Here is a 26,803-nt window from a genome sequence, read left to right as displayed (position 1 = left end):
TTAACAAACAAAACGACTTTTCGAAGATAAGTGCTGAACAATCGATACTATCTTCAGGATGCACTAATAGTACAGTTCACTCGGAGCATTGCAACCACGAGTTTAGATCGTGGGCAATTATTCACTAAAGTGCTAACAAATACAGATGGTATTTGGTCTATTTCTTAAGATACATACAAAAATGACAAGATTCAAAATTTGAAATACACAAAAGATTAGAACTCACAATTCGTATTAAATAAACCACGATATTTACATCATCTGTTGATAATTTTACTAACATTTTAATAATCACATTAGCTAGGGTCAAGACTGAGAATTGACAGAAACACCTGAAAAAGAATTGAAACAAAGTTTGGCATCACCATGGCTCAAAACAAAAATAATCATAACAAAACAGTTGCATTGATTGCAAACAAAAATGAAATAAAGACAAACCAAACTTGGAGAGAAGCCACTTTAGTAAACAGAACGTGTGGACGGTGAAATGGGTAACAACAACTTAATGGAGCATGTAACACAACATTTAAGAAAAACAAAAACGGGTTCAGTCAATTATCCGCTGCTCCTGAAGCAGCGCTTTACAATCGTTTTGGCACATTCGAGCTCAATCTGACTTGGAGGCCCACCCACGCGAGGCTTCGCACGCGAGGCTTCGCACGCGAGGCTTCCCGGAACAGCTTTGCCCCAGCAAAACCATCAGTTCGCATAACGGTGGGATTCAAAGTGACGCCGCCCCGCAGAACACAGCTTTACTGATTCTTGGGGGACTCAAAACTTGTCAGAAATTACTCAGGTCAGTTCATCTCGCAAACGGAGGGAGTTACGTGAAATAATGATCCAAAGATTGGACGAAGTTTCTGAAACTCGCGGCGTTTCCAAGATGAAGATCCCTGTCGATTTTCAAGTTCCAAGCCCCCCGGTCGCGTAAAGCCGTGCACTGCCGCGTGCGGCGGGTTGGTGGCATTGCATGCGTTGCAGGGCAGGAGCCTGAAGCATCCCCAAGGCCCTAAGTATCACGTCCCTGAGGGCGAGCCGAGCTGGGCTGCAGTCCTACACCAGGCGGTCGCGGACCTCGCCGGTGTCGGTGTCCAGCAGCTCGGCGGAGCGGCTTCGTCAGTACTGCGTGGCCGCGGCCGCGCTGGGGGAGTGCCTGGCCTGCATGGCGCCGTGGCCCTGGTGGCCCTGGCCGTGGTGGAGGCCGTGGTGCACGGCGAACTGGTGGCCCGCCATGTGGTGCATGCCGCTGGGGTGGTGGCCCTGGTGGCCCTGGTGGCCTTGGTGCGGGTGGTGGCCGTTGGCGTGGTGGCCCTGGTGCGGGTGGGGCTGCGGGGGCGCGGCCATGCCGTGGGGCGCGTGCCGCACGGCGCCGTAGTTGCCGTTGCTGGTGACGGTGATGGAGCCGCCCACCACGCACTTGCCGCCCATGGACACGGGCAGCGACCCCGTCATGGGCATGGGCATGCCGCCCTGTCCGCCCTGGGGTGGCCCTCCCATGGGTAGCGGGGGCAGGTGCGCGTAGTTGGGCCTGGCGCCGGGGGCGGCCCCGTTGGCGAGGCCGTTGGCCAGGCCGTTGGCGGGGGTGGTGGCGCCGCTGGCGTGGCCCGAGGCTGCCGTCCGCTGGTCGCGTTCCGCGGGGCCGCCGGTGCCGGGCCTTTCCCTCTCCGCCGAGCTCTGGTACGAGCCGTACGACGAGTCGTTGGAGTCCTGGCGCCGGCCCGCCATGCCGTACACGCTCTCCGGCCGGCGCTCCCGTTCCCGCTCATGCTTGCCGGACGACGAGGCCGCCGACGAGGAGCCGCCGGGGCTGGGCGCGGGGTTGGGCACGTGGTGGGGCACGGTGGTCACGCCGTAGACGCCACCGCCTGTGCTCGCGGCGCCGCTGGCCGCGCCGCGGACGCCGTAGACGCTCTCGTGGCGCGCCGCGTTCTGCTGGTTCTGCACGTTCTGGTTGGTGGTCGTGTTGCTGCTGTGCGTCGCGCTGCTCAGCACCTGCTCCTGCTGCTGTTGCTGCTGCTGCTGTTGTTGCTGCTGTTGCTGTTGTTGCGGCTGCTGGCTGGCCAGGCAATGAGGTGCTGTAACGATAGAGATTCGGGCCATGAGCTAAGGCGTCCGCAAAGCCGAGGGGTTTGCGTATGAGGCACTACAGTAGTAGTTGTGTACTTACCGATGACGGGGGTAGGTCCAGAGGAGCCCAGCCGCATGGGGTACAGGCTCTGGGCGGGCACGAGGGGGCCGGGGCGCGGCAGGGCGGGGCCCATGGCGCCGGGGCTCTTGGTGTACACGGACTGGCTGCGGTTGAGGTTGGCGCGGGTGAGCGGCGGCGACTTGGCGTACAGGGACTTGGTGCCGCCGTACAGGGACTCGACGCGCTCCAGCTTGCAGGGCGGCGCCGCGTACAGGCTGGCCGACGTGAGGCTGGGGCAGTAGCTGCCGGGGCCACCGAGGCCACCGAGGCCACCGGGCGCCGGGGATCCCAGGGTGGAGGGGCCCACGGGGCCCACGGGCCGGTAGATGTCGCCGCCGGGCTGCACGGAGCGCATCACGCCGCCGTGGTGCATCTTGCCGCCCTTGTCCAGGTCGTCGTAGGGGTCCTCGTCGGAGTGGATGGAGCTCGAGTCGCCGTCGATGGAGTCCGAGGGCCGGCGCGGCTGGCGGCGCGGGCTGAAGATGAACTCGTACACCAGGCCGGCCACCACGCCGCCGAGCACGGGGCCCGTCCAGTACACCCAGTGGTTCTCCCACTTGTTCATCACGAAGGCCGGGCCCAGGGCGCGGGCGGGGTTCAGCGAGGGCATCTGCAACAACAAGCAACGCCGCGGTCAGAAGCTGGCAAACGTCATCATTTAGGGACCACCCCTGCGAATCAGAACAGGAAACGTGTGTCGGGGAGGGGGAGGGGCAGGCAGCGAGGCAGCCAGGCAGACATGGGGTTGTCTGCCTGCGTCCCTGCTGCCGCACCTGCACAAGCAGTGTAGTAGGCAGGCCAGACGGCCCACAGGAAGGCGCTGCTTTAGTTTCGGAGGGTGCCGTATGCCGTATGGGGCGGGGGCGGGGGCGCGGGGGCGGGGGTGCGTGCACCGGTACATCCACCATCAAGATCACCTGCGCAGCCTGCGCACGGGCACCACGACGGTGGCGACCCTAGTCGACGGCCACGGCCCACGCGGCGGAAGTGGCCGCTACACCGCGAGCGAGCGCCCCAGCCCTCCGCCGTAAAACACCAACAAGTGCGAGTGGCGGGGTGGCGGACGGGACGCGTGACGCGGCGGCGTGCCGCGCCGTTCCACAAATGTGGCACATTTTTCAAACATCCTGCTCGCTCGGCGTGACAGCCAGAGTCGGGGCGGGGCCCTGCGGGGCGGCAAGGCAGCCGGGGACCGGGCCGGCACCGGGAAGACCGGATGGGCGTCGCTGGTGGGGGCCCCTGGTGTTACTCGCATGTTGTGCTAAATACCGGGACCCGGGCAGGATGCTTGCAGGACTTGATTCCGCGGAGGAGCTCATGGAAAGAAAGTCATTTGCATTGTGCCGGCGGACCTGCCGAGCGAGTGACTGACTGAGACTCGTTCCGTCGCGCTGTCTCCCTCGCACCCCGACACGACGCCGCACGAGTGCGACAGAGAAACAGCGACGAAACAACGCTTCAGAGCTGCTCTTCCAGGAAAACCGCGGCGGAAGGGGCTGTTATGGTTCCAGCCCCGCCGTGGCTGCCGAGCACAGCCGCCACCCGGGAGGCTTCAGGCTTCAGGCTGAAGGGGTGGTGTTTAGAGAGACGGGCTCGCGGGCCATAAGATCTCCCCGAACGGCCTTACGAGTGGCCGCGCTGCTCCGCTTCAAGTGCCTCGTGTTTGTGCTCGGGGGCCTGCACACCACACTGTACGCTCATGCTCTCCCTACGCGTCCGCCCCAACAAAGGAGATACGAAGCATGTTGTTCATCTCCGTTTTCAAGAGGATATAAAAGTTACAACCAAAATAAGGAGGGCCTGCGACGCGAGGCCGCGAGAGGCCCCGGCCGGCTCCCCAACCAACTGCTTCCTCTCACTCCGCTTTGCAATTTGCCAAACGCCAAACGGTAAAAAGCAGAGTGAAAGAAAAGCAAAAGAGAAAGAAAAACTTTGGGCCAGACGCTCGCATTCCAGCGGCTTGGCGCGCATTCAGCGGCAGCGGCTCCGTTTCAGTTTCGGCAGCCTGCGGGCGGAGCGTGGCGGGGCGTGGCGGGGCGGGGCGGGGTGGGGCCCCTTCCTGGCTCCAGCAGCTCCAGCCAGCCTCCAGGAGCAGCTGCACCTGCCGCCCCTGTGCTGCCCCCTTCGTTAGCACGTCCGCACGGCGGCAAGGCGGCAAGGCGGGCACGCCAAGGCTCGCCGGCCAGGACAGCCGGACGGCGGGCACTGCAGCCCGAATCCCCTTTTTATCGCTCTTTATTATAATTTAGAGACAACAAGACGGGCAGGTGCAGTGGCCAGCCGACCGGCCGACCGGCGCACGACTGGTTTCTCGGTCCGCGTCGCCGCGTCGCCGCCGCGTCGCCCGTCTCGCACCTGCCCTTCTCCCTGCTCCTCCTCGTGCAGGCCAAGCGCCGCGCAACGCAACGCAACGCGCGGCATACATCACGAGGCGGCAGTGGCGTAGCAGTGGCGTAGCAGTGGCGTAGCAGTAGTGTAAGGCCCTCCCTCGCGCCAAGCCCAGCTTCGGCGGGCTTCCCTCCCTCCGAGACGTCGCACTGCGTAGCGTAGCACCAGCCACCCCCGGTTTGCGGAGGATTTTTGCCAGAAATAGCGTCTCTTGTTGTTGTTGTTGTTGGGCAAGGAAGCCCCTTAATGGCCCGCGGCCACGCCGATCGGCTCCGTTTTGTATTATAAGGAGCGGCGGAAGACGAGGACGAGGACGGCGACGGCTCGAAAGAAGAAACCTCAAAAAAGCTCCTCTTGTTGTTGCTGCCGCCACCCTCCAGCCGTGCAGGCCGTGCAGGCCGTGCTGGCGTGCAGCGGGGCTGAACGCGCCCACCAATCGCAGGCCCGGACCGCGGCAGGTGGCCGAGACTGCCGGGACGTAAACCCCCCCACCCCCTCTCTTTTTCCTCACGTGCAGCCTGCCTGCCTGCCGACGAAGCACAATCTGAGGGCAATCCCCCCGCCCACTGCCGCCGTCACGGCCCAAAGGGTAGCTCCCGGCGTGCCGTCGGCGTGGTGCCGGACGCCTCTCCCGACGCCATGCTCCTCCCCGGCCCCGGCCCCGGGCCGGCTCGTGTAGGCTCGTGCCGACGAGACCCGCATCAAACCAGCGGCCCGTGCGCGTGGTCAGCCGAGCACTGCTCCCGTCGTTGTGTCTCTCTCGCACTCAAGGCGCTTGCCGTCGATGTGCGAGAGAGACAGCGAGGAAAGCAGTGCGGTCGCTCCGAGGACGCCCTCGCCGTAGGACAGGCACGCGGCACGCCTCCGAGAACGGCTGCGCAGAGTTTGCCGCGCCGAACGTGTGGTAGGTTACGCACTCTCCGCCGCCATCAAGCGCATACTCACCGAGACCAGGGAGCAGGCGAGGTAGGCCGCGCCGATGGCGGGGCCGCCGCCGCCCAGCGACCGCCGGTGGCCGTCCGTGGCGCCGCAGTAGGTGAGCACGAGCAGGAAGCTGAGGATGAGCTCGACGCCGAAGCGCTCCCACGCCGACATGTGGCCCGGGTGGGGCGCGCTGGACGCCAGCGCCGGGTAGCCGGGCACCGTCACTCTGCAACAGGGAACACAGCCAAGTCAAAACCCAGCCAGCGCCACAGCAAACGGAGACGCGGTGCGCGCTACGGGCAGTCGCGGCACCGCGGCACCGCGGCACGGACTCGAGGAGACAGGAAAGGAGGAGAGAGACAGGCAGGGGGAAGGGCCAGGGCGTGGGAACTGCGGGGCCGCGGCATGCTTGATTGCGCCACTGATTGATTCCCTTCGTGCCGTGCTCCAGCAAGGCTCCAGCATGGCTCCAGCACAGCGTCAACGTCTGCCAAGATGGATCACTCGGACGCCGCGCCGCCATACGCCCCCGTCTATTAACCCCGATTGATTAACAAGAGAGAGAGGGCGCGCTGGCTGCATTGTCCTCTCTTCCTGGAGTCTCCATAAGTCGTCCAGTTGCGGGACGGCCTCTGTCTCTCTCGCACTCATAGGCGCCCCGTATAGGTGCGAGAGAGACAGACGACTCTCAGAATGAGCCTGCTGGACGATGCGCGCGATGCGCGATGCGCTGTGCGCGCTGCGTGGGGTGACCTTTTGGCGCCACGCCGCTGGGACGTCACGACGCCCCGCGACGCCCCGCGACGCCGCGGGAGGCGGCGAGGCGAGGCACCGACCGCGACCACGTTGCGCCACGCCGCGCCGAGCCGCCAAGAAGCCCCGGTGCGACACCGCGGCCGAAGCCGAAACCGCTTTCGGACCGCCATTCGCCATCCAACCAATCCAACCTCACACCCTCTTCCTCTTCACCTTTCCTTTCCCACCATGACGCGAAGACGGCGGCGCGCCGCGGAGCCGCGTCACCGGAGCGTCCTCGTCCTGCAGCGCGGCGACGGCGTTTCCGAACGGTGCTTTCCTCGCTCCGTCTTTGTCGTTTTCGCACTCGGACGAGTGTGAGAGAGAAAGAGACGCTGCTCGCCCCTGGAGCCAAATTACGTCGGAATGCTTTTCGCCGGCGGACGGCGTCCTGACGGCGTGGAAAAACAACCTCGTCGCCGAGGAGTGCGTCGCCGGCGTCCAGGGTTTCGGGGCCCTTCGAGGAGTCGGGCGCCTCCATTGTCGTCGAGCATGCCGTCGTGCAGGCTGTCTCTCCGACCGGGTACCGCCGTACCGACGTACCGACCGCCAATCACGAAGGCTCGTCTGTTGACCCGCTGACCTGTGACCCCCGGCGGCGGCCCACGCCAGCCACGCCAGGCACGCCAGCGCGGCCGGCCACACCCCCGCCGCGGCGCTGCTTCCTCATGGGAAAGCCAATGGGGCGTCCAGGCGGAGGCAGAAGTCTTCGCGATGCTCTCGCCATTCAAACTGTCCGGCCAAATGTGTGCGCAGTGCTATACGCAGTGCTATACGCAGAGCTGCTCGCAGTGGGATCATGCTGCCCCTCCTCCACACTCACTCACTCACACACACATATAAGCCTCCCGGCCACCTCGGCCCCGTGAGAAAGGTGGGACATATACCAGCAGCGCGAAGACGCTCACTGGAGCATCTCCAGCAGCCTCGTCCCGCCTGGAACATAACTGGAGTGCGGCCACTGGAGGCCCCGCGGAAAGGTCCCCTCGTCGAGGTTCACACACCGCAAGCCGGAGCCGCGGCCGTCGGGGGCCGTCCTGAAAACACGGTGGCGGTTCTGCGGCGGCCATGGTCCAGCCCGTCCCGTCCCGGTGGACCTTGGTCGGTGGAAAGGACTGTCGCGAGCAGGGCGGCGGCCGTGCGGGGCGGCTCGTCGGGGCGCTTAGCCGCCGTGGAGGCCGCCGCCGACGGCGTGCCCGCGCAGCCGCGGCGCGGATGGGGACACGCCGACACGCAGGGCGCGGCGGCGGCGGCGGCCACTGCACCGGGACGCCCAGGACGCCGCCGGACAAACGACACGGCTGGAAGGAAATTCGCCAGGAATCCGCGCAAAGAAAGAGAGAGACGGCGCGCAATCCGCGCAATGCGGTCGAATGGCTTCGAATTGCTCAGATTGACGGTCGAATTAAAAGGGTCGCGCAACGCGCAGCGACGCGCATCCGTGTATCGGTTCGATGTATCGATGCGCTTCGAGACTTCGAGACGCAGAGGCCGGGAGGCGGACGACGACGCGACGGCCCGACAGCAATGCCCGGCCCGCGGCAAAGCCAGGCAAAGCCAGGCAAAGCCTCGCCTCCAAGCCTTGCCGTGCCTGCCGCTCTCGGCTCGGCCCCTCTGGCCTCTGGCCATTACATTTATGCGCCTACTTTGCCGCACCGCCTGAAAAAACAAACGAAGCCAAACGAGCCAAGAGCCGAACGCCGCCGCCGCCGATTTCGATTTGGCGCGCATTTTTGAAATGGCCATTTCCGTTTCGGCGGTCGGGGCGCCAAAAGGCCGGCAGGGCGCACGTCAACGCCCGGTGCTGTGTGCTGAGTCAGATCAGAATCACAAGAGGGACAATCGCCACCCCATCGTCGTCATCGTCAAAAGATGAGAAAAAAATCATCAAATTTAGTTTCGCCTTCTGTTGTTTCCTCCACAAAGTCGCTCACACGCCGCCCCGGCTCGGACACGCGTCACCCCCTCCCCCTCCTCTTCCTCTTGCAGCACATGAATTTAATATCAATTACAAAGCCTTTTAAAGAGCCCGGCCAAGCCGCGGGGCCACCCACTCCGGACACACACACGCACACACACACACACACACACACACACACGACATGATCCGCGCCCAGTCCAGATGCTGCCCCCAACGCACTTGGCACTTGTTCGCCGACCGCGGACAATGCGACTAATAAGCGCCTCCCCCACCCTTCCCCTCCCCTCCACTGACAAAAAGAGACTCGTGGATCCGCTTATGGCGACGACTACCCCCACCCCTCCCCTCCCCTCCCCTCGTCCCCTGGGGGTGTCCGCGGTGTCGGGGGGGTTGGCCGCGGAGAGAGCGTTTTCCGCGACGCCAGCGCGGACAATGGTCGCGGCACTTTCTTGTTTATCTTTTTTCGCTGTTTACGATATCAGGGGGTTGGCAGCCCTCGCTCCGCCTCGCGCCGCGTCGCGCGCGCAAGTTGTTGCACTTGTTGTTGGCCGGCATGACGCTGCGGCGCTGCGAGGGGTGCCAACACGACTGTCCCAAATCACTATAAAAATTACGCATGCCGCAGGTGGCGCGCGAGTGCGACAGGAAGCCGGCGAAGCAGGCGGACGGGGAGGGAGGGCATCTCCGACCGGAAGTCCTGATTTCCGGCGCGGAGACGTCATCGGCGATACCCTTGCCGCGTCACAAAGGGGGCGAGTGAATGGGACAGGGAGGGGACAGAAGGAAGAGCAAAGGGGGAGGAAGAAAAAGGGGGTCGCGCCAAGACGCGCCGCCCCGCCGCGCCAAGGCCGAAACGCACTGCTGCCGCCGCTACACGCTAAGCGTGCTCGTCGACCTGCTTGACCACTCTTTCCTTTCATTCGCGGCCCTGTTCCATATTCAAGTGTATCGAGGATGAGACGCTTGGCGATCACTATCGTCGAACCAATACATGAATCAATGAGGCCGCCAGGCCGCCCCGCCACGCGACCGACATAACACACATCCGCGCGGGAGTCTCTCTCGCACGCACGGGGCGTCCCGGAGGGGTGCGAGAGAGACAGAGTGCCGGAGCGCTGTTCGGCACCAGGGCATGCGCTGCAGCGCGCCACCCCTCGCGGTTCGAAATGAAGTGCGGGAGCGATTGATTGTAAAGTGGGGGTGAAGCTGCAACTGATAGTTTATTACAGTCACACACACGCACGCACACACTCACACCGACGCGATACCACAGCACGACGACCGCAACACACACACACATACACACTTACACACAGTGCTGCCCCTTTCCAACTCAATCACGGAGGCGGAGAAGTCCGCAGTTGGCATTGCGGTCTTCATCGCGAAATAAAACGAAATTGTAAGTGGCGAGACGCGGCGCGGCGGTGGCGGCGCGGCGTAGAGCAAACTGCAGCATCTCTTCCCGTCCGTCCGACCGTCCGACCGTATCTCGAGCCGTCCAAACAAGTCGTCGTCGGGAAGGGGCGGAAGGGGGCAACGCCAGGCAGTGCCAGGCAATGGCAATGCAGAGCACGGCGACGACGACGTTCCCGGCTTCCACGCTGACAGTGGCGTGGCACGGCATGGCGTGGCTCCAGGCCGTGCTCGCCGCTCGCCGCGCGGTGTGACATTTTAATACGAAGACGCTCTTCGCCTGCTTGGCCTGACTTGGCCGCACGGCCGCCGTGGTTCCCACAGTCGCGGCCCGCCGGCCCGTCACCGTGGCACACCGTTGGCGTGCCGTGTGCCGTACGCCCGGGCGGCACCGCGGCACGGCAACGGGACGACCGGCGACCCGGGACGGCCGGGGCGCGGGGCCGCGAGGGCAGCCCTGGACGGCGGGGGACCGGGACCCAGGGCACTCCCAGCCCCAGCCCAGGCAGGGCGGGGTCGCGCCGCCGCGCCGAGCTCTCGTCCTGCATTCTTGCGTTCAAATCTCCTTCGCTCCGGACCGGATAATTCGGCAAACGAAACGCCGCGGCCCGCCAATAACCAGAATGCAACATTGTGGGCCGGGCCTGTCCGTCCGACTGTCCGTCCGACTGTCCGTCCGACTGGCGGCCCGCAGGCCCGCAGCTTCCCACGGACGGAACTTAATTGAGCGCGGGGTCATTTAGGCCCTGCCGATACGGCCACCTGCAGGCAGGCAGGCAGCCAAGCAGCCAGCCAGCCAGGCGCCGGCTGGCCGAGACTCCGGCCGGCGTGCAGTGCCCCGACTACCAGTGAACCGACCGCGGCGCCGCGCGGTTCCCACGCCGACAGCCAGACAGCCTCGCAAGGCCGTCTCCGTAACGGTGGGCCGAGCCGAGCCGAGCGCAGCCGAGCCGGGTGCCGAGTGCTCCACCGTGCACATCCAAGTATGAAAAATTTTGGCGCGCGGTTGCACTGGAAACGACGCGGCCCCGCCAAATAAGGGCGATACGCAGCCACGCGGCTACGCGGCGGCAGCGCGCTGACCACGTACCCTCGTTCCTCAGCGCGGGAACCTCTGGCGGTCACAACGCCACGGCCCCAATCACTGCCCCGCCCCGCCCCGCCGCGGTGTGAAATGCAATCCGACCACCACCGCCCGCCGTCGCCTTTCCGCCAGGTTGGCCATCGCCGCAGCAGGACGCCCTGTTCGCCTCAATCAAGTACCTGCGGCAGGACGACGACGGCGCGCTCAGTCAGTACCCACCGACGCTGTCATACCTCAAACAAAACTCAACCTTTTATTCTGAAACGAACTCAGCGGGGCTCGGGCCTCAGCTGAGGAGGCCCTGTCCAAATGTTTGCGGGGCGGGGCGGGGCGGGGGGCGCAAACATAGCCGCCGTCCGAGGAAGGGGCAGGCGGCCCCGATAAGCAGCCGATAAGCGCGTCTGGACCGCGCCACGTGCCCGTCGAGGACGTCACCGGCCAGGTGGACCGGCCGAAGCGATCCGTCACAACCACCGGGAGGAAGTGAGTGGTCTTCCCAGCGACAGGCACTCGGTTCTGCACCCATATCGGCACGGCCAGCCATCCGGGTGGTCGCAGCGGCAAGCGTTGTGCCGTTGCCCGCCACCGGGAGCGTGACCAGGCGTGACCAGGCGTGACCACGCGTGACCGCCGCCACGCACGGCACGACACACGGCGTCACGACCAGTCCTATCGCGCACCCGGAGCCGTGCTGCTGCGGCAGCGGGCCTGTTCGACTTCGATCGCTCGCCTTTCGAGAGATCGAGAGTCACGGAAACTCTTCTAGATTACACGCCAGTTGGTCGTCGACTGCTGGCTGCGCGCTGCGCCAGGGCGACGCCGCCGGGGCGGGCCACAACAATGCTCTGGCGAGACTGGCAACGAGAAAACGGAGCGGTACTAAAACTTTACGCCCTTCACTTACTCACACACTGATGGAGAAATCGGCAGCCAGACGGGGGCGCTTTTACGACAGTTTAACTGCTGCACCGCCACCGCCGCGAGTTCTGGAGAGGAAAGAGCACGGTCACGCTCGCATCGCTCACACTCCCACGCCGGGGCGTGCTGGGCGTGCTGGGCTTGGGGTCTTGAACCCGTTGCATCGGGCAGTCAGATTGCGCCAAGAACATGCGCGTTACGCGGTTTGCGAACGGACCCCCACGCGATTAAGTGACGAAGCCGTGGCCGCGACCCTCGCCGTCGTCGCGGAGGTCCCCGCGGAGGAGTTGCAATAACACGGCGACAACGACGCGGACGACGCGCCGGCAATGTCGCAGAACCAATTGTAAAGCCAGCGAGCCACCGCCACCACACTCGCCAAACCGGACCGCGCCACCGCCACCCCGCGCCGCAGTGCGCCGCAGTGCGCCGCACTTGTCGGACACTGTAAAATCGCCCTATCGCTTTCAATTAACAGCGCCTTTCACGATGAAGTGTCGATTCACCCCCACCCACCGCTGCCATGGCCTGCCCCGGCCAGCCCCGGCCGCGCGCGGCATATGACACGCATTACACGGAGAAAGAGAGAGGGAGAGAGGAGGGAAAGAGAGAGAGGGAGAGAGGGGGAAGGCATCCCATAAGTAGTAGTGCTTGCATGCAGGACATGTGACGAGGTGAAAAAACCGCGTTGTATCACTGCCCCCATCTTCCGCAGTTACTCTTTCCAACACACATGTGTCCGCGTACTCACGCCCTCACTGTATGCAAATCCTTGGCGCACGTGGCACACACACACACACACACACACACACACACACACACACACGACAAAGGCGCGGTCCACCTGAGCGTGCCCGCCCCGCCCCGCCCCGCCTCTCTCCTCTCGCGCGGCCCAATAAAAAGCTCGAAAGGGGATTACCGCGACCCCTCGAGCCTCGCGAGCCTCGAGCCGCCCGTATGCGCGGCGCGCAGTGCGTGTATCACTGCACTGCATCGTTTCGGGGCCAACGGGCCCGAAAAAGTAAGTAAACTGCATAAGTGAATAATCGACTGGAGCGGGGAGGGGAGGGAGAGGGGAGGGGGAGGGGAAAGGGTCGCGGGTAGCCGCAACAGCTTCGCGTGCCCCGCGTTTCCACCCGACTTGGCTAATGGCGCGTCCACCCTCCGTGCAACCCTTTCCCCCACCCCCTCCTCCTCCCTCTCCCCGGCCACATCGGCGAGGTCTTCATCAGCGGGGCGGTCCTGGCCGTCGGCCGTCCGAGCGAGCAGCCCTCGGGGCAGCCGCGCGCAGAGGCACGCCCAAGCTGACGACGGCCACGTCCCGGAGTGACTTCGCAAAGTGTCCGCGTGTGCACTGCGGGTGGGGAAAGGCAGCGAGCCCGCGCGCCGAGCGCGGCGTTTGAACCAAGGTCTGAACTAGACCCGCGGACGCGTGCCCGTCGCTCGTCGCGTCGCTTTCTTCTGCCGACACAAAAACGGAGACTACGTAATCCTTCCTTTCCTTTCCGGCCTGCGGACCTTATGCTGCGGGCCGCCACTGGAAGTGAGTAGGCGGAAGTGGTGCATGTGCTGTCTGTGCCATTGTCCGGAAACTATACAGTGCAGCCTCGGTCATTCCATCATTCCGCACTGCACTTCCACCGCAAGACCGCCACGTGCAAGGCGATGGTGAGGGACAGAGAGAGAGAGAGACAGGGAGGACAGAGAGGGGGAGGGGGGGGGGGGGCAAGGCGATGATCTGACACGCATCCGACAAGCGCTTTGCTGGTCCTGCTCACATATGGCCACCACCACCACCGCGTTTTGATGACGACTGTCATAAAGGCACCCCCACCCCGCGCTCACACACACAGTCACACACACAGTCACACACACAGTCACACACACAGTCACACACGCACACACACACACACACATGGGGTGGCGGCCAACTCAATTGGCGTAAAATCACGAGGTTGCCCCCCACGCAGACTTTCGGACACAAACACCGTAATCATCAACGAATCAACTATAAACATAAATGTAGAGGGCGCTGCCGTTGCCGCGGCGTGGCGCAGCAGTGCGGCCCGTTGGGGCGGGGGGGGGGGGGGGTGTCTTCCAGGGATCAGCTGGGTGACACGGCGAAGGCTCCCCTTTCGGCGAGGAGCAGAAGAAGACCCCCGTCCCCGCCGTCATCATCTCGACGGATTAATAATCGGCCGGCTTAGGTTCGCCGCCTCCTTTTTCCCGCGCTTTTTTTTCCCGAAACGGAAAAGGGAAGAAGGAGGACGGCGGTGACACGCCAGCATAATCCGCCGACGGCCCCGTCCGCCCCAAGAAGCCCGCGGCGGAGGCTGAGCCGCCTCCATCTGTCGGGAACAACAAACCGCCCCCACGCCGCCCCCGAGGCGAGGCGCCCCAATATCTTCGGCAGAAAAAACTGTTTGCCGCCGCGCCGCGCTCCGTCAAGTGCCTCGCGCAGGAGGAGGACCAGGAGCACCAGGAGGACAAATGCAAAACAAATAGGGAAATGCAGATCGCGGCGGCGGCTGTGGCCACAGTGTGGCGGTCGCCACCGGCAGAGATGCGCAGCATCTGTTGGGGGCCGCAGTGGAGCCAGCCACCCAGCCGCGCCCGCCCACTTACGATCCGACCGCTTTTTTACGAGCAAGTGCGCCAAGTGCATCGCGGGCCTCATCAAGCAGCCCGCGCTCTTTGTGCGTGATCCGATCCGCGGTCGTCGCCACCCTCCGCCCCCTCCCCCTCCCCGCCCACCCCAATGCCAATCCAATTGTCGCTGCGATTCGGGTAATCGCAAACACACTCCCGAGCACACACTCACTGCAGAAAAGGCCCCCGCAGCCCCTCTCGAGATGCTAATCATTTTCTTTTCGCGTGTCGTATTATTTTTTTTTTTTATTCGCGAGAGCGAACAACAACAGTATTGCGAATGTGCATGCAGGATGGGATGAATACATAATGAGCTGGGGGTGGAAGAGGGAAGGGGTGCGCGAAAAACAAATCGCACACGATGAAGACATAACACGGATCACCCGCGCAGCCCGCACAGGCGCAGCCTACACGCTAAATAAACGCGCGTCGAAATTTGCGCGGACCTTTCAAAAAACAAAACCTTCAACTTTTTTTTTCATGTCGAGAGATTTCACTCTACGGGCAATATTCCCTCCCCCCTTGCAAAGCCTCACCCTTTCCTTCGGAGCCATCGGATCGCCTTCGGATCCCCCCGAACGAAAAAATAGACGCATCGATGATATAAAAGAAGCCAGAGGGGTACGTCTGCGATCCCCGAGCCCATCCCCCCGGGTAGCTGCGCTGCCGCAGCATGCGCGGCTGGCTCCCATAACGGCAATCCAGCACACTGATTCCGAACAGCGTTGCGTCGCTCTTTACGGGACGCCCCACGCGTGCGAGAGAGACAGACCCGTGTTCGGAATCAGCCTGCTGGCGGAGGGGAGGGGGACGCCGCGCCGCGCGCAACGGTCTCAGTCTCGCCCTGAGACGAACGCCAGGCGCGCCTTAGTCAAATCCCCCCGCACCCCGCGCCACCCGATTCTACCCGATTCCCTTACGCATCCCTGCAAAGACGTTGACGCGCTGCCGCTGCGCCTGGTGGAGGCCGTGCAGGCCGCTGGACAGGGGGACACCCTTCTTTGTTACCGCCACGCTTTTCTTTTGAAAAGCAAAGCAGGGGAGACTCCCGGGGGCACGTCACCAGGACACCAGGACCAAGACCGCGGCGGCGGGCCCCGGGGCGACGTGGCGACCGCCGGACGCGGCCGAGCGAGATCCAGGTCGCGGGCGTGGCGGGGCGGGGCGGGGGCGGGGCGGGGCGGGGCGGGGCGGGGCGCCGCGGCGTCGCGGGCTGACGGATTGATCGTGGATAGAGCGGAATTTGCATGTGACGAGAAAGTGGAGCGTCTTGTTGCCGAGCTCGGCGGCCACGGCGTCCACGCGGCGCGCGTCCTGCGGTCAGCCCGCCTGCGGCCTGCGGCCTGCGGTCTGGTCTGAGGCCTATCGCGAGACTTAGCCGGCCGCGGCAAACACAAACTACATCCGGAAAGCTTGGCGCCAAATTCAAATGGGCGCGCCGCGCAGCCGATTTTGCCAAGGCGGTGCCAAGGCGGTGCCAGCGGCTATGCAGATCGCCGGCTCCTCAAAGCAGAGCACCCTGTCGCCGGCCCCGCCCCAGCGGCCCCAGCGGCCCCAGCGGCTCCAGCACGCAAACACTATCTCTCCTCGCCCCTCGAGACGCGCCGCGCGCGCCTGGAGGAGTGCTGGAGTCTGGAGCCTGCTGCTTCGCTAAGCAGAGCCTGGAGAGCCTGCAGAGCAGCGTCTTTGAAGCAGGGCAAGCAGGGCCTGCTGCCACAGGGTGTTCGCCAAGTCGGTGCGCAAACAGGGCGGGGCGCGAATCGTTGACGAAGTGACGCCCCGCGAGTCAGCACCACGACGACGGCGACGACGACGACGACAACGACGACGACGAAGGGCTGCGGAGGTGCTGTGAGCGCGAGCAGCTTGTGAGCCGATAACTCCCAGCAGGCTGGTGTCGAACAGAGCTTTCGTCGCTGTGCCGGGCTCTGCCCCTCTCGCACTCTCGGGCTTTTCGGGGCAGTGCGGGAAAAGAGAGAGACAAGGTCCTATTATAAAAAGGCTGCTGCCAGCGCCACGCATTCCACTTGTCACACTACACTGATACTGCTCCCACATGCGGCCCTGCCGATACTGGGCAGTGATAAACAAGGGAGTCCCTGAAGACTGATCAGCCTAAGGCAGCGGTTCCCAACCTTTTTCGGTTCGCGACCCCAAATTTGTAACAAAAAATTTCCGCGACCCCCAGGAAAAATTTCGCGACCCCACGCGACCCCTCCTTTAGCATGCCTTTGATACAAAGTGCGATAATCCACCTTAGTTTGGGAGCAGTATTGCCGCAAAGTTGATCAAAACGGCCACAAATGTATTTTAAAAATCGTGTTTTGGGCCGACTTTAAGCAGCCACTGCGTCGGATCCGAGGCGGTATTTCGTCCTCCCTCAACGGGCATTTGGTCTTTGGACCTTCCTTTAGCATGCCTTTGTTACGGAGTGTGATTATCTGCCATAGTTTGGGAGCAGTATTGCCACAAAGTTGATCAAAACGGTCACAAATGTCTTTGAAAAATCGTGTTTTGGGCTGACTTTAAGCAGCCTTTGCGTCTGATCCGAGGCGGTATTTCGTCCTCCCTCAACGGGCATTTGGTCTTTGGACCTTCCTTTAACATGCCTTTGTTACGGAGTGCGATTATCGGCCTTAGTTTGGGAGCAGTATTGTCTCAAAGTTGATGAAAACAGTAAAAAATGCCTTTGAATGCCATTTTGATCCACTTTGAGACAATACTGCTCCCAAACTAAGGCCGATAATCGCACTCCGTAACAAAGGCATGCTAAAGGAAGATCCAAAGACCAAATGCCCGCTGAGGGAGGGCGAAATACCGCCTCGGATCAGACGCAGTTGCTGCTTAAAGTCGGCCTAAAACACGAGTTTTCAAAGGCATTTTCGACCGTTTTGAACAATTCTGCCAGCCGGGAAACAGCCGCGACCCCAGGCGACCCCAACCACCTCGCCGCGACCCCTCGAAATTTTTTCGCGACCCCATTTGGGGTCGCGACCCCAAGGTTGGGAACCGCTGCCTAAGGCCTGGCTGGAGGCCGTGGAGGCCCTGGAGGGGAGGGTAGCCTGTCCAATCAAACTACTGTACTCGTTTCCAGCGCAGGGGAAGGAGGGTGGGGGTGGGTGTGCCGCCAAGACTCCAGGTATGTCAAGGTGCCCGTCGACCCGCACCCATCCGCCCACGCACACACACACGCACACACACAAGGGCTCCAGCCAACAAGGATCTTCCTGCCGCTTCTACCTGGCGTCGTCGCTCTGCACGTTCCCGCCCAAAAAACAGCCCCGCTTGCGACCCCCAGATTGTGTGTGCGTGTCCTGCTTTCGTGCGTGTGTGTGTGTGTGCGTTCGTCAGCACGGTCAAGACCACACATCTGCAGCACGCAAACGCACGCAGCCCCGCTGCTGTCTGCCGTCGAGGTGGCCGCGACGCAGCGAGATGTCCGAACTCTCACTCAGCTCGTCGGTGCGCGCACACACGCACACACGCAGGGGGGATTATTCAGATTTGCGCAGTTTGAAGACATGCTCGGAGGCGACGCGTTGGAAGGAAAGGGCTTCCCGGAGGCCTTCGGACAGGACAGGGGTGCCAATTACGGTACCAGCGGCCGATCGCTCTCTCTCTCTCTCTCTCTCTCTCTCTCTCTCTCTCTCTCTCTCACACACACACACACACACACACACACACACACACTCACACGCACTCGCGGCCTAATCGACCCAAAGCAAAACCGAAACGCGCCCAGACAAATTTCTCATACAGTCAGCGGCAGCGGCAACATCATTATGCCGCCAAACAGCTCCACGCGGCTCCACGGGGGCCGCGGCCGGCCCGGCCCAGGTCCAAATGTGCGTGCCCGACCCGAACTGGGCGTCTGGGCGAACGCTGACCCCAATGGAGTACCGATTTGGCCCACTAGCGGCGCGGCTCCCGGTCCCGGATCGTCCCGGACACGGGCGTGGCGGCGGGTTGGCCCAGGGCTCCACGGCGGGCACACGCGATGGAGTTAGGGAGCCATGGTCTAGCCCACTGCTAATGACCTAGGGGCTGCTGCCTCGCTCGGCCTCGCTGCTTTGCTGCTGACCACCTGGCGCTGCAGTGCCGTCTCTGTGCCTCTCGCACTCACGGGGCGCTCCGTAAGGGTGCGAGGGAGACAGACTGCTCGGAATGGAGGTGCTGGTCTGTCCCCCTCACCGTCGTCCGGCACTGGCTCGGCTCCTCCTCCAAGGCCTTCAAGGAAGGCCCAGGCCGACGTCGCGGCCCGCTGGAGCCCGCTGGCCGCCTCAACCCTTCTCGCCCTTCTCCGAGACTCAAAATGCAGGAGGGGCGGCGCGCGGCGTGGAGAGGGGGGGGGGGAGGACTTCCGGCCGGCGCGCATGTCGCCGTCATGAAGACGCCGTCGACGTGCCACCATGCGTGCCGCGCCGCGTGGCGACATAAAAACGCGGCGCGACACTCGCCGTGCACGTGGGCGCCTTGCCCAGGCCTTGCCTTGCCGCCTAGGACTGTAGGGCTGCCACCAGCACGAGCAGGCCTGCCGCCGGATGGTAACCCTACACACTGCGCCACTGCCGGGGAATGCCACAGCCACGCGCGTTCCGTACACACACACACATGCACACACGTGCACAGAGTTTCGGATTTACTTTTTGGATTGTCGAGCATTCCTGCTGGTGCATGGCACCCTCGCCTCGCACGCCTCACCGCGGTGCGTCGGGGCGGAAGCCTTCGCGACGAATAAGCGTTAGCCGCGCGACAGGAGGAGAGGCTGCGGAGAGCCTGGAGCGGCCTGGAGCCTGGAGCCCGGAGGACCAGGTCCTGAAGGACCAGTTCCCAAAGCGAGTCCGCCGCCGCGCCGCCAAGCGGCTACTGGAATTGAATCCTCGGGCCGTCGGGGCCGTGGGGGCCGTCGGGGCCGCCCGGGCCGCCCTAGAGCCTACAGACCTGCGGGCCGTTCGGCGCTTCGCCCTCGCCCTCGCCTCACCGACGTCCAGCAGTGCCGCGGCCAGTAAACACGGCGTTAGTATTTTTTTGAGCAGCCAAACTGATAAAACAGGTTCGTGTGTGTGGCGGCGGCGGCGCCCCGCTAGGCAAAGCGGCGGGCCCGGCGCGCCGCTTAAAGAACAGTAAAAATTGATCTTCCACCGACCAGGACCCGGAGGGCCAGCAGGGCCAGCAGCAGGGCGCGGCCCGCCCCGCCCCGCCCCGCCCCGCCCCACCGCGGGCCTTACCGTGTCGGCAACGCGCCGCCCTGCTTTGCCTAATTGACGGACGACCAGCTCCCTGTCTCTGTCGCACCCACGGGACGCTCCGTCGGAGAGCGAGAGAGAGGGGAAAAAGCGTCTTCTAGGATCGGTGGCAGGGCCTGCGGGGCCAGCTGCAGCGCGTTATGCTCGGAGGAAGACGTCGAGGAAAATGAAACGGGGAAAAAGCGGAAAGCCATAATTAAGCCCCGCCGCCGCGGCAGCTGTCAACGGCCAACAAGAAAAGCGGGAAAGCGGGGTGGGTGAAAACAAAGACAGGCAGAAAAGGAGAGGAGCTGAGAAGCCAAGGCTGCGCGCTGCGCGTGTCAACACGGACCGCATCGGCCATCCGACCGTCCGACGCATCGGCCCCGTCGGGGCTGTGGACGCTGCGGCCCTCGACAGGGCTGGAATGCCACCAATGACGTCCCTGGACACACACACACACTCACACTCACACACACACACACACACTACACACACACACACACACACTCACAGCCCTGCGCATCATCACGCGTCGCCTCCGCGCTCCAATTAATTTCCCCCGCGACGCGATCCTTTCCTCTCCAAATGAATCGGCTGCGCGGCGCGCGGACGAGAAGACGAGAAGACAAACAGTGGCGGCCTGGCCTGGCGGCGCGGTGAAAAAACTTCCCACCGTGGACCGCATTCTGTGCTCCGTGCGCTATCAGTCGGATTGGATATTTTACATACTTTGTGTGCGACGGCTGTTAATTGTCGCGCCGTGGCGTGGCGTGGCGCGGCGTGGCGTGGCGCGCCGGGCTGACGGCGGTCTGACCCGCCCGGGCGGCGGGCGGCCGCCAAAAGTTCATTCCTGAAATCGCAGCGCCGAGCGCCGAGTCGCCGGGACGACCAAAGGCGGTAATTAATTTCCCGCCACAACGGCCCGGAGGAGGAGAAGGAGGAAGAGGACGAGTCGGTCAGCGCGGCGGCGCGTCTCGACCGTGTGAATCGGCGGCCAGTCCGCCAAGACGGCCAAGACGGCCACGACGGCCGCCAGGCAGGCCGTCCGGCCGTGGGGGGTGGCGGCAGTGCCGGCAGGGGCTGCGCATCCCCGACGAGCAGGGCAGCGCCGTGGCCGCGGCGGCCGGTCGTCGTCGGCGTGCCCCTGCCGTGGGAAGCGCTGCCCTCCGCCCCCTCGATGAGGATGACGCGCCCCGGGTGACAGGCACACCGTGAGGCACGCCGTGGAGCAGCAGCCGGGCGAGAAGACGTGTACAGTCGCGCGATTCACTGCCCCGCCGAGGGCTTTTTGACAGGCGGGGCGGGGCGGTGCGGGGCAGTACGGGGCGGGGCGGGGCGAGGCGGGGCGAGGCGGGGCGGATCGTGGGAACCGAGTGCGGCTCGCGGCGGCCGGCCCGTCCGGGATGGCGCGTCCGTAGGGCCCGTAGCGGCGACGGCGTGCACTGTCTCTATCGGGGCGTGGTGGGGCATGGTAGGGCGGCCAGTTCGCTCCAGCGCGCCACCACGTTATCGAGCCACCAGCGCTGAGATATGGGCGAATATTTCGGCCAGATGAGGCGGGCCGACCTGACGGTCGCACGCAGGGGCCGGCGGACGGACGGACAGACAGACAGACTGACTTTGCGGGCAGTAAATAACGCACGACGATCATCCCGTCCCATCCGGGCCGTCCAGGCCGCCCTGGCCGTCGTCCTGGCCGACTCACACGCCCGCGTGGGTCGTGGCCCGTCCACCGCGAACGACCACTTCACGACCGCGATGACAACCCGTCGATGATCCACTGCGCCTTCCCACTCGGCCTCCACGCTGCAGCAACACGCCCAGGAACACGGCCAGGATGTGGCGGGATGCGGCAGGATTGGCTGGCAGGATGCGCATGGCGCCAGCAGCGCCAGCCAGGAAGCAGCCAAACTTTCTCTGTTCAGATAAAGCGGACTGCCGCGGTGCGGGCGAGTCCCGGCATGTCCCGAATCGACGAATCGATAGTGTGCCGACGGCGCCGAGCAGGGAGGACGCGAGGACCCACCCTGGACACTCCCATCCGTCCGGCCGGGCTGGCTTACAAACATACCGAACCCGACCCAACTCAAGGGGTACGTTCCACTTGGTCCCACGACGTGCCGTGCCGTCGTGCCAGTGTCAAGTCGAGCGAGAAAAGCAATAGCCGATGCTGATAGCCCCACGGCCCCGGCCCGCCCCGCTCCGTCATGACTCAGTAGAAAGATTCCACGGAAAGGGTCAGTCCGCGCCAGAACCAGAACCCAGAGGGCCGCGGGAACGCCTTTGCCGCTCGTCCGTCAGCACTGCCCAGCGGCGGGGCGGGCAGGGCCCACCACCAGCTTGCGCAGGATTGGCACGGCATGCGAACGGGTCTCGGCTCGGCCTCCACGACGCGCAGCTCGCGGACGCCGCGCTTGCCGGTGCGCGTCGCGGCCACCATCTAGAGCAGCGGCCGGCCGGCCGGCAGCGCGGCGAGGAGGTGGCCGCGCACGCGAGGCCGCCATGCCGCGATCCGCGGCGGTGCAGCGCGGGCAGCGCCTCGTCGCGTCGCGGCTGCGCCGTGTCGCGCCTCGCCCCCCTCCCTGTTGCTCGCGCATCGCATCGCGCATCGCGGCGGGACGGGACGCCGCGACACGCAGCGCCGCCACCTCCTCGCCGCGCCGACAGTGCGCCGCCAAGGCGGCCGAGACCCTCGTCTCGTCCAAAGTGAAACCCCCCGCGGGGGCCGGGGCAGGGCGCGGTGCGCCCAATAACTCTATCCGGCCGCGAGGCCCGCGATGGCGATGAACGACGCCGACGTCAACTAATCGACAGAGGACGGCCCGCCACGCCTAGAGCCACGCCGCCGCCTCGGCCAGGTCGTTACACGAGAAGCTGATTTCCGTGTGAACCGCGGAAGGGGCAGGCATGGCCTGGTGGAGGATGGCGAAGAAGGCAAGGAAGGCCCCAGCCCTCCGCGATGCTGGCCCCGCGGCCCCGCGCCGCGTCTACCAGCCAGTCCGGTCGGACTATCAATCAGCAGGTTAGCCAACTTTTGAACGGCCGGCCGGCCAGGCAGACAGGCAGACAGGCAGCCAGGCAGGCAGGCGCGCCGGGTACGGTCTCGGCCAGCTCGTGATTGCCGGATATGTGGCCAGCCGAGTCCATCCACGCCGACAAGGGAAGCGGCGCAGTGGTGGTTCTCGGTTCCCACGCACTTGTTGGTGCCGCGGAGTTTGGCAAAGCAGACCGGCGCCACCATCGTCGGGCCGCGGGGCCGCGGGGCAGCGCGGCCGTCGTGGCGGACTTACGGGCAGATTAGCGGTAATAACCGCACGCGGACCCTCACGCTCACACACGCACGCGGACGGACGCTCTCTCACACAGACACGCCAAATCGCGCACCCCATAAAGCTATCTGTCCGGCTCAATAAAGTGCAACGCGCGAGGGCCTGGCCTGTGGCTGGCCTGTGGCCTGACCACAATTTGCGTAAATCACCGCGGACGCCCGGACGCCGCCGCCAGGCACCGCCAGGCCGCGTCAGGAGGGTCGCGGACCCCCGGTGCACCTCGCCGTCGTACCTCGTGGCGCCCTATTGATAATGCTGGATGGGGCCACGTATAATGAATTCCATGGAAAGGCAACAACAACAACAAGACTCGTGGCGGGCTTATGGCCGTCCCGGTAATTCGATGAAGGAAGGAATATGGCATAATAAAGACCTGGCGGAATGTGCGTGTGTGTGTGTGTGAGCGCGCGTGTGTGAGTGTGCGAGTGAGTGTGCGTGAAAGCCGCAGCCCACGCACACAGCCATAATGAGCCCTCGACGCAGCAGACGCAGCAATAGGGCAGAGGAGAGCGTCTCGCTGAACCGCGACGTGACTTCGCACCTCGCGCGACGCGCCGTGGGAAAGAGGATCGATACCCGTCCGCAGCATACATCACTTTTTACATCTTTTTATTTTCTCTCCACGCCACAGTTCGTTCAATCATCCAATAAACTAAGCATCCGACCAAAAAGTTCCCGCGCCCGGTAAGAAAAAGGCGTCCCGCCTCCTCCTCCCCCCCCCTGCGGACTGGACCGTGATGCGCCCCAAACGTGAGAGAATCCCCTCCCCCTCCCCCTCCCCTCCCCGCACTGCACCTCCAGACGGCCTGCTGGCCGAGAGATCAACGCGTTCCCACACTGCCATGCCGTGTTTGTCTTGCCGATAATACTCCCACGTGAAAGGCGGGGGGAGGGGGGGGGATGAGACGCTGTGTGACCTTTCAAGGATTGTTATTAATTTCAATGTTTGGAGCCCGCCGTCTTTCGCCCGGCTCATGACGAGCCGCGTCCGCGACGCTGGACAACACGACGCGCGGCCGAGGGTGAGGGTTCGAGTCCCGCCGGGGGCGGCCGGGAAAAAGACAGAGGGAGACAAGAAGTGTGACTCACCCGTAGAGCAGGGCCGCGCCCGCGATGCCGCCGCCGCACTGCGCCGTCACGAACATGAGCGCGCGCAGCGGGGTGACGTTCCTGGTCACGGCCATGGCGGCCGTCACCGCCGGGTTGGCGTGGGCACCTGCAAGCAGCACCAGTTGATGTACCGACGTCGTCGCCGAGCTTCGGGGCCGCGCGCACAGTGGACAAGAAGACCGGCGGAGGCGGACAAAGCTCCAGATGCGTTTTGAGCTCCAGAGTCAGCTGAATGGGACTCGAACCGAACGTGTGACCCCACCAATGGATTGCTCTCCGTACGAGGAATCCATTGGTGGGGTCACACGTTCGGTTCGAGGCATGTTTAGCGACTCTAGAGCTCAAAACGCGTCTGGAGTTTTGTCCGCCTCCACTCCATCGGTCTTCTGGCCCACTGTGGCGCGGCTTCGCGGCCGAACCCCGAAAGGAGTTTGGCGACCAGGCCGCGGCTCTGTCCGGAGCAGTGGTCTGTCGCTCTCGCACCCCCGACGCGTCGCCCCGTAGGTGCGAGAGAGACAGTAGCGCTGAAATAGGAGGAGCGCAGTGCGATTGGAAAATGATTTACGGTTCGGCTCCGTTCGCACGCCATTTAGCATGCCCCGCCGGGCCCCGCCAGGCCCCTTGCCAGCGTCCGTCCCGCTCGCGCCCGCCGCGGCGCCCCTCGAGAGCGAGAGAGACGGGGCGAGGCGAGGCAGGACGTCCAGGACGTGCCTGTGCGGGGCGGGCCGGAATTAAAAGCGGGGCTTATTTGCAGCTTTGCAGCGCTTTGCAGCGCGGCACAGACAAAGGGCGCGGCGTTTCCGCTCTCGCTGCTCTTTTCCTTCTTTTATTCAGGAATGAGGTTATTTCTCATCCCCGCCAGACCTGCCCGCCAGACCCGCCACTGGCCTGCCAGGCAGCTGCCGGCCCGGCCACGGGGCCAAGGGCCAAAGGGCAAGGGTTCGCTCATTCTCAACTTGCGTCGCTCTGCCTCTCTCGCACTCATGGGAGACGCGTAGGCCGTGTAAGGGTGCGAGAGAGACAGGGCGACGGAGCCAGCCTGCAGCCACAGTGCCGGCTGCCAGAGAGCATTTCCCGAGAGGCATCAATATTTCGGTTGCCGCCAACGCCACTCACCTGAGATGTGCCCGAAGCACTGGTACAGCGTGGCCATGGCGAAGCCGGCCGCCAGGGCGGTGGCCAGCAGGGCGCCGTTGTTGTGGGCGGCGCCGGAAGCACCCGCCGACCCGGAGGCGCCGGCGCCCGCGCCGCACACGACGAACACCAGGAAGAAGGTGGCCAGGCACTCCGAGATGGTGGCGCGCCAGAACTCCAGGGTGCGCAGCTCCGCCTGCACGGTGGGCCGCGGCTGCGGGTGCGGCGTCGGCACGCCGCGACCCTCGCGCCGGAGGGCGTCCACGCGCTCCAGCAGCGTCACCACGGCGTACTCGACGCTCTGGGGGTCCATCTGGGCGGACGCCATCGTCGAGGCTGTCTTCGACGGGGGAAGTTGAAACGGCAAGGCGGTCGGGGGGAGCGCGTCGCGGGGTAGTCCGCGGAGCACTGGTTGGTCAACACTGGGATGTCATGGCTCCCACGCACTGCCACTGCACTTTACACACACTCACACACTGACACTGGCGGCGGAGCGCGAGATTCAACACGATCGCGTCCCGTCCCGTCCCGGCCCGACCCGTCGCGTAGCGGCACGAGCGCTCCGTTCAAGCCTCACTGACTGAGTGAGCGAGAGCGAGCGGCGCGGCGGCGGCGGCGCGCGGCGCAGCTTCAAGCGGCAGCAGGACGGCCACCCCCTCCACCGCCGCTGCCACCCCCCACCACCGCGCCACCTTGCCGATGCAGCCCCGCGCCACCCCAGATGCAACCCTTCTGCTGTCCGTTGATGGAAACGGAGCTTTTGTTTTTCCAGCGCAAACTCATTACTTCCTCAGACGCTGCAAGTCACGCATGCGACACTGCTAAGGGTGACACCCAACCCCAGGAAATCCGCGAGACGCTCTAACATTCTAGATGCACTTTGCACTTGCGATCTTCCAGCCACTGCAAGTTGCAAGTGTTTGTACTGCGCTTGGTACTGCCAGTCACACGCTCTTACACACTCACACACGCGCAGACGCGCCCACGCGGACATAAAACATGCCAGCCAGCTCTGATTTGGAGTGGCAGCTGGATAAGGGGGGGGAAACAACGAGATAAGCCATTTATCGTCGAAAAAATGATTTTAGGACCTGCGGCGTCGTTGGGGAGGAAAATATGCATCCGTTGCGCGGCGTGGCGGCGTGGCGCGGCGCGGTGCCGCGGTCTCGGGGGAGTCTTCAACGCGCTGCATGCGCGGCACGGCCGACAGCCACCCCGCCGTGGCAAGTGGACCGCGGAGGCCGCGGAGGCCGCGAGGGTGCTCGCCGCACTTGCAGTGGCCTAGCCCGGCCGCAGCCGCGGCACCGCAGCACCGCGGCCACAAAACTATAACACTGTAAGGCACTCCGCGGGGAACCGTTTACCCCCTTTCCTATATTATGAATATATTGGCAGCGCGGGCCGCGGCGGCTGTTTTCATAATATTGACTTTTAGCGAAACCCTTTGGCTCTTTTTATGGGGACGCGTTACTCATGCAGCGAGATAATCAGAGTGACAAATATAAAAAGGGAAAGAGGGAGACCTGTCGCGTGGCCCACATGTCGTCCGGCACGGCGGCTCGCCGCGACTCGCGAACACGCGGTGCGCCGCAGCACCGCATGCGGCCGGCGGGACGCTACCAACTATGTGTTACGTAAAATGTGATCGAGTCCTCCTAGACTTTGCATACTCCTGTGTCACGGATACATGTTCCAGGCGCCTGAAAGGTAAGCGAAAAGTCG

At 64.1% G+C, this 26,803-nt stretch overlaps 1 protein-coding gene across 1 annotated transcript; it reads right to left on the bottom strand.

The window, feature by feature from the left end:
- Nucleotides 1-53: 53 nt before the first annotated feature.
- On the bottom strand, nucleotides 54-25,656 carry LOC117649555 (neurogenic protein big brain-like). Its single transcript, XM_034392441.1, has 6 exons — nucleotides 25,064-25,656; nucleotides 23,927-24,053; nucleotides 5,522-5,726; nucleotides 2,168-2,798; nucleotides 1,380-2,075; nucleotides 54-163 (listed from the first exon to the last, which is right to left on the bottom strand). Exons 1-6 carry the CDS (start codon nucleotides 25,407-25,409, stop codon nucleotides 54-56), a joined length of 2,115 nt encoding a protein of 704 aa, XP_034248332.1. The 5' UTR covers nucleotides 25,410-25,656.
- Nucleotides 25,657-26,803: the final 1,147 nt, after the last annotated feature.

This window comes from Thrips palmi, unplaced genomic scaffold (assembly GCF_012932325.1).
Source record: "Thrips palmi isolate BJ-2018 unplaced genomic scaffold, TpBJ-2018v1 HiC_scaffold_4, whole genome shotgun sequence".
Classification (NCBI taxonomy): domain Eukaryota; kingdom Metazoa; phylum Arthropoda; class Insecta; order Thysanoptera; family Thripidae; genus Thrips; species Thrips palmi.
The sequence above is the reverse complement of the archived record's forward strand: the minus strand, read 5'-3'. Positions and strand labels throughout refer to the sequence as shown.

Excerpts from the sequence above, each read along its gene's own strand:
- LOC117649555 (XM_034392441.1), bottom strand. The coding sequence starts at position 25,409 with ATGGCGTCCGCCCAGATGGACCCCCAGAGCGTCGAGTACGCCGTGGTG. Across the intron at positions 5,727-23,926 it reads GGCGCGGCCCTGCTCTACGG|AGTGACGGTGCCCGGCTACC; the intron begins GTGAGTCACACT and ends TCCCTGTTGCAG. Across the intron at positions 164-1,379 it reads CATCACCGTCACCAGCAACG|AAATAGACCAAATACCATCT; the intron begins GCAACTACGGCG and ends ATGTATCTTAAG.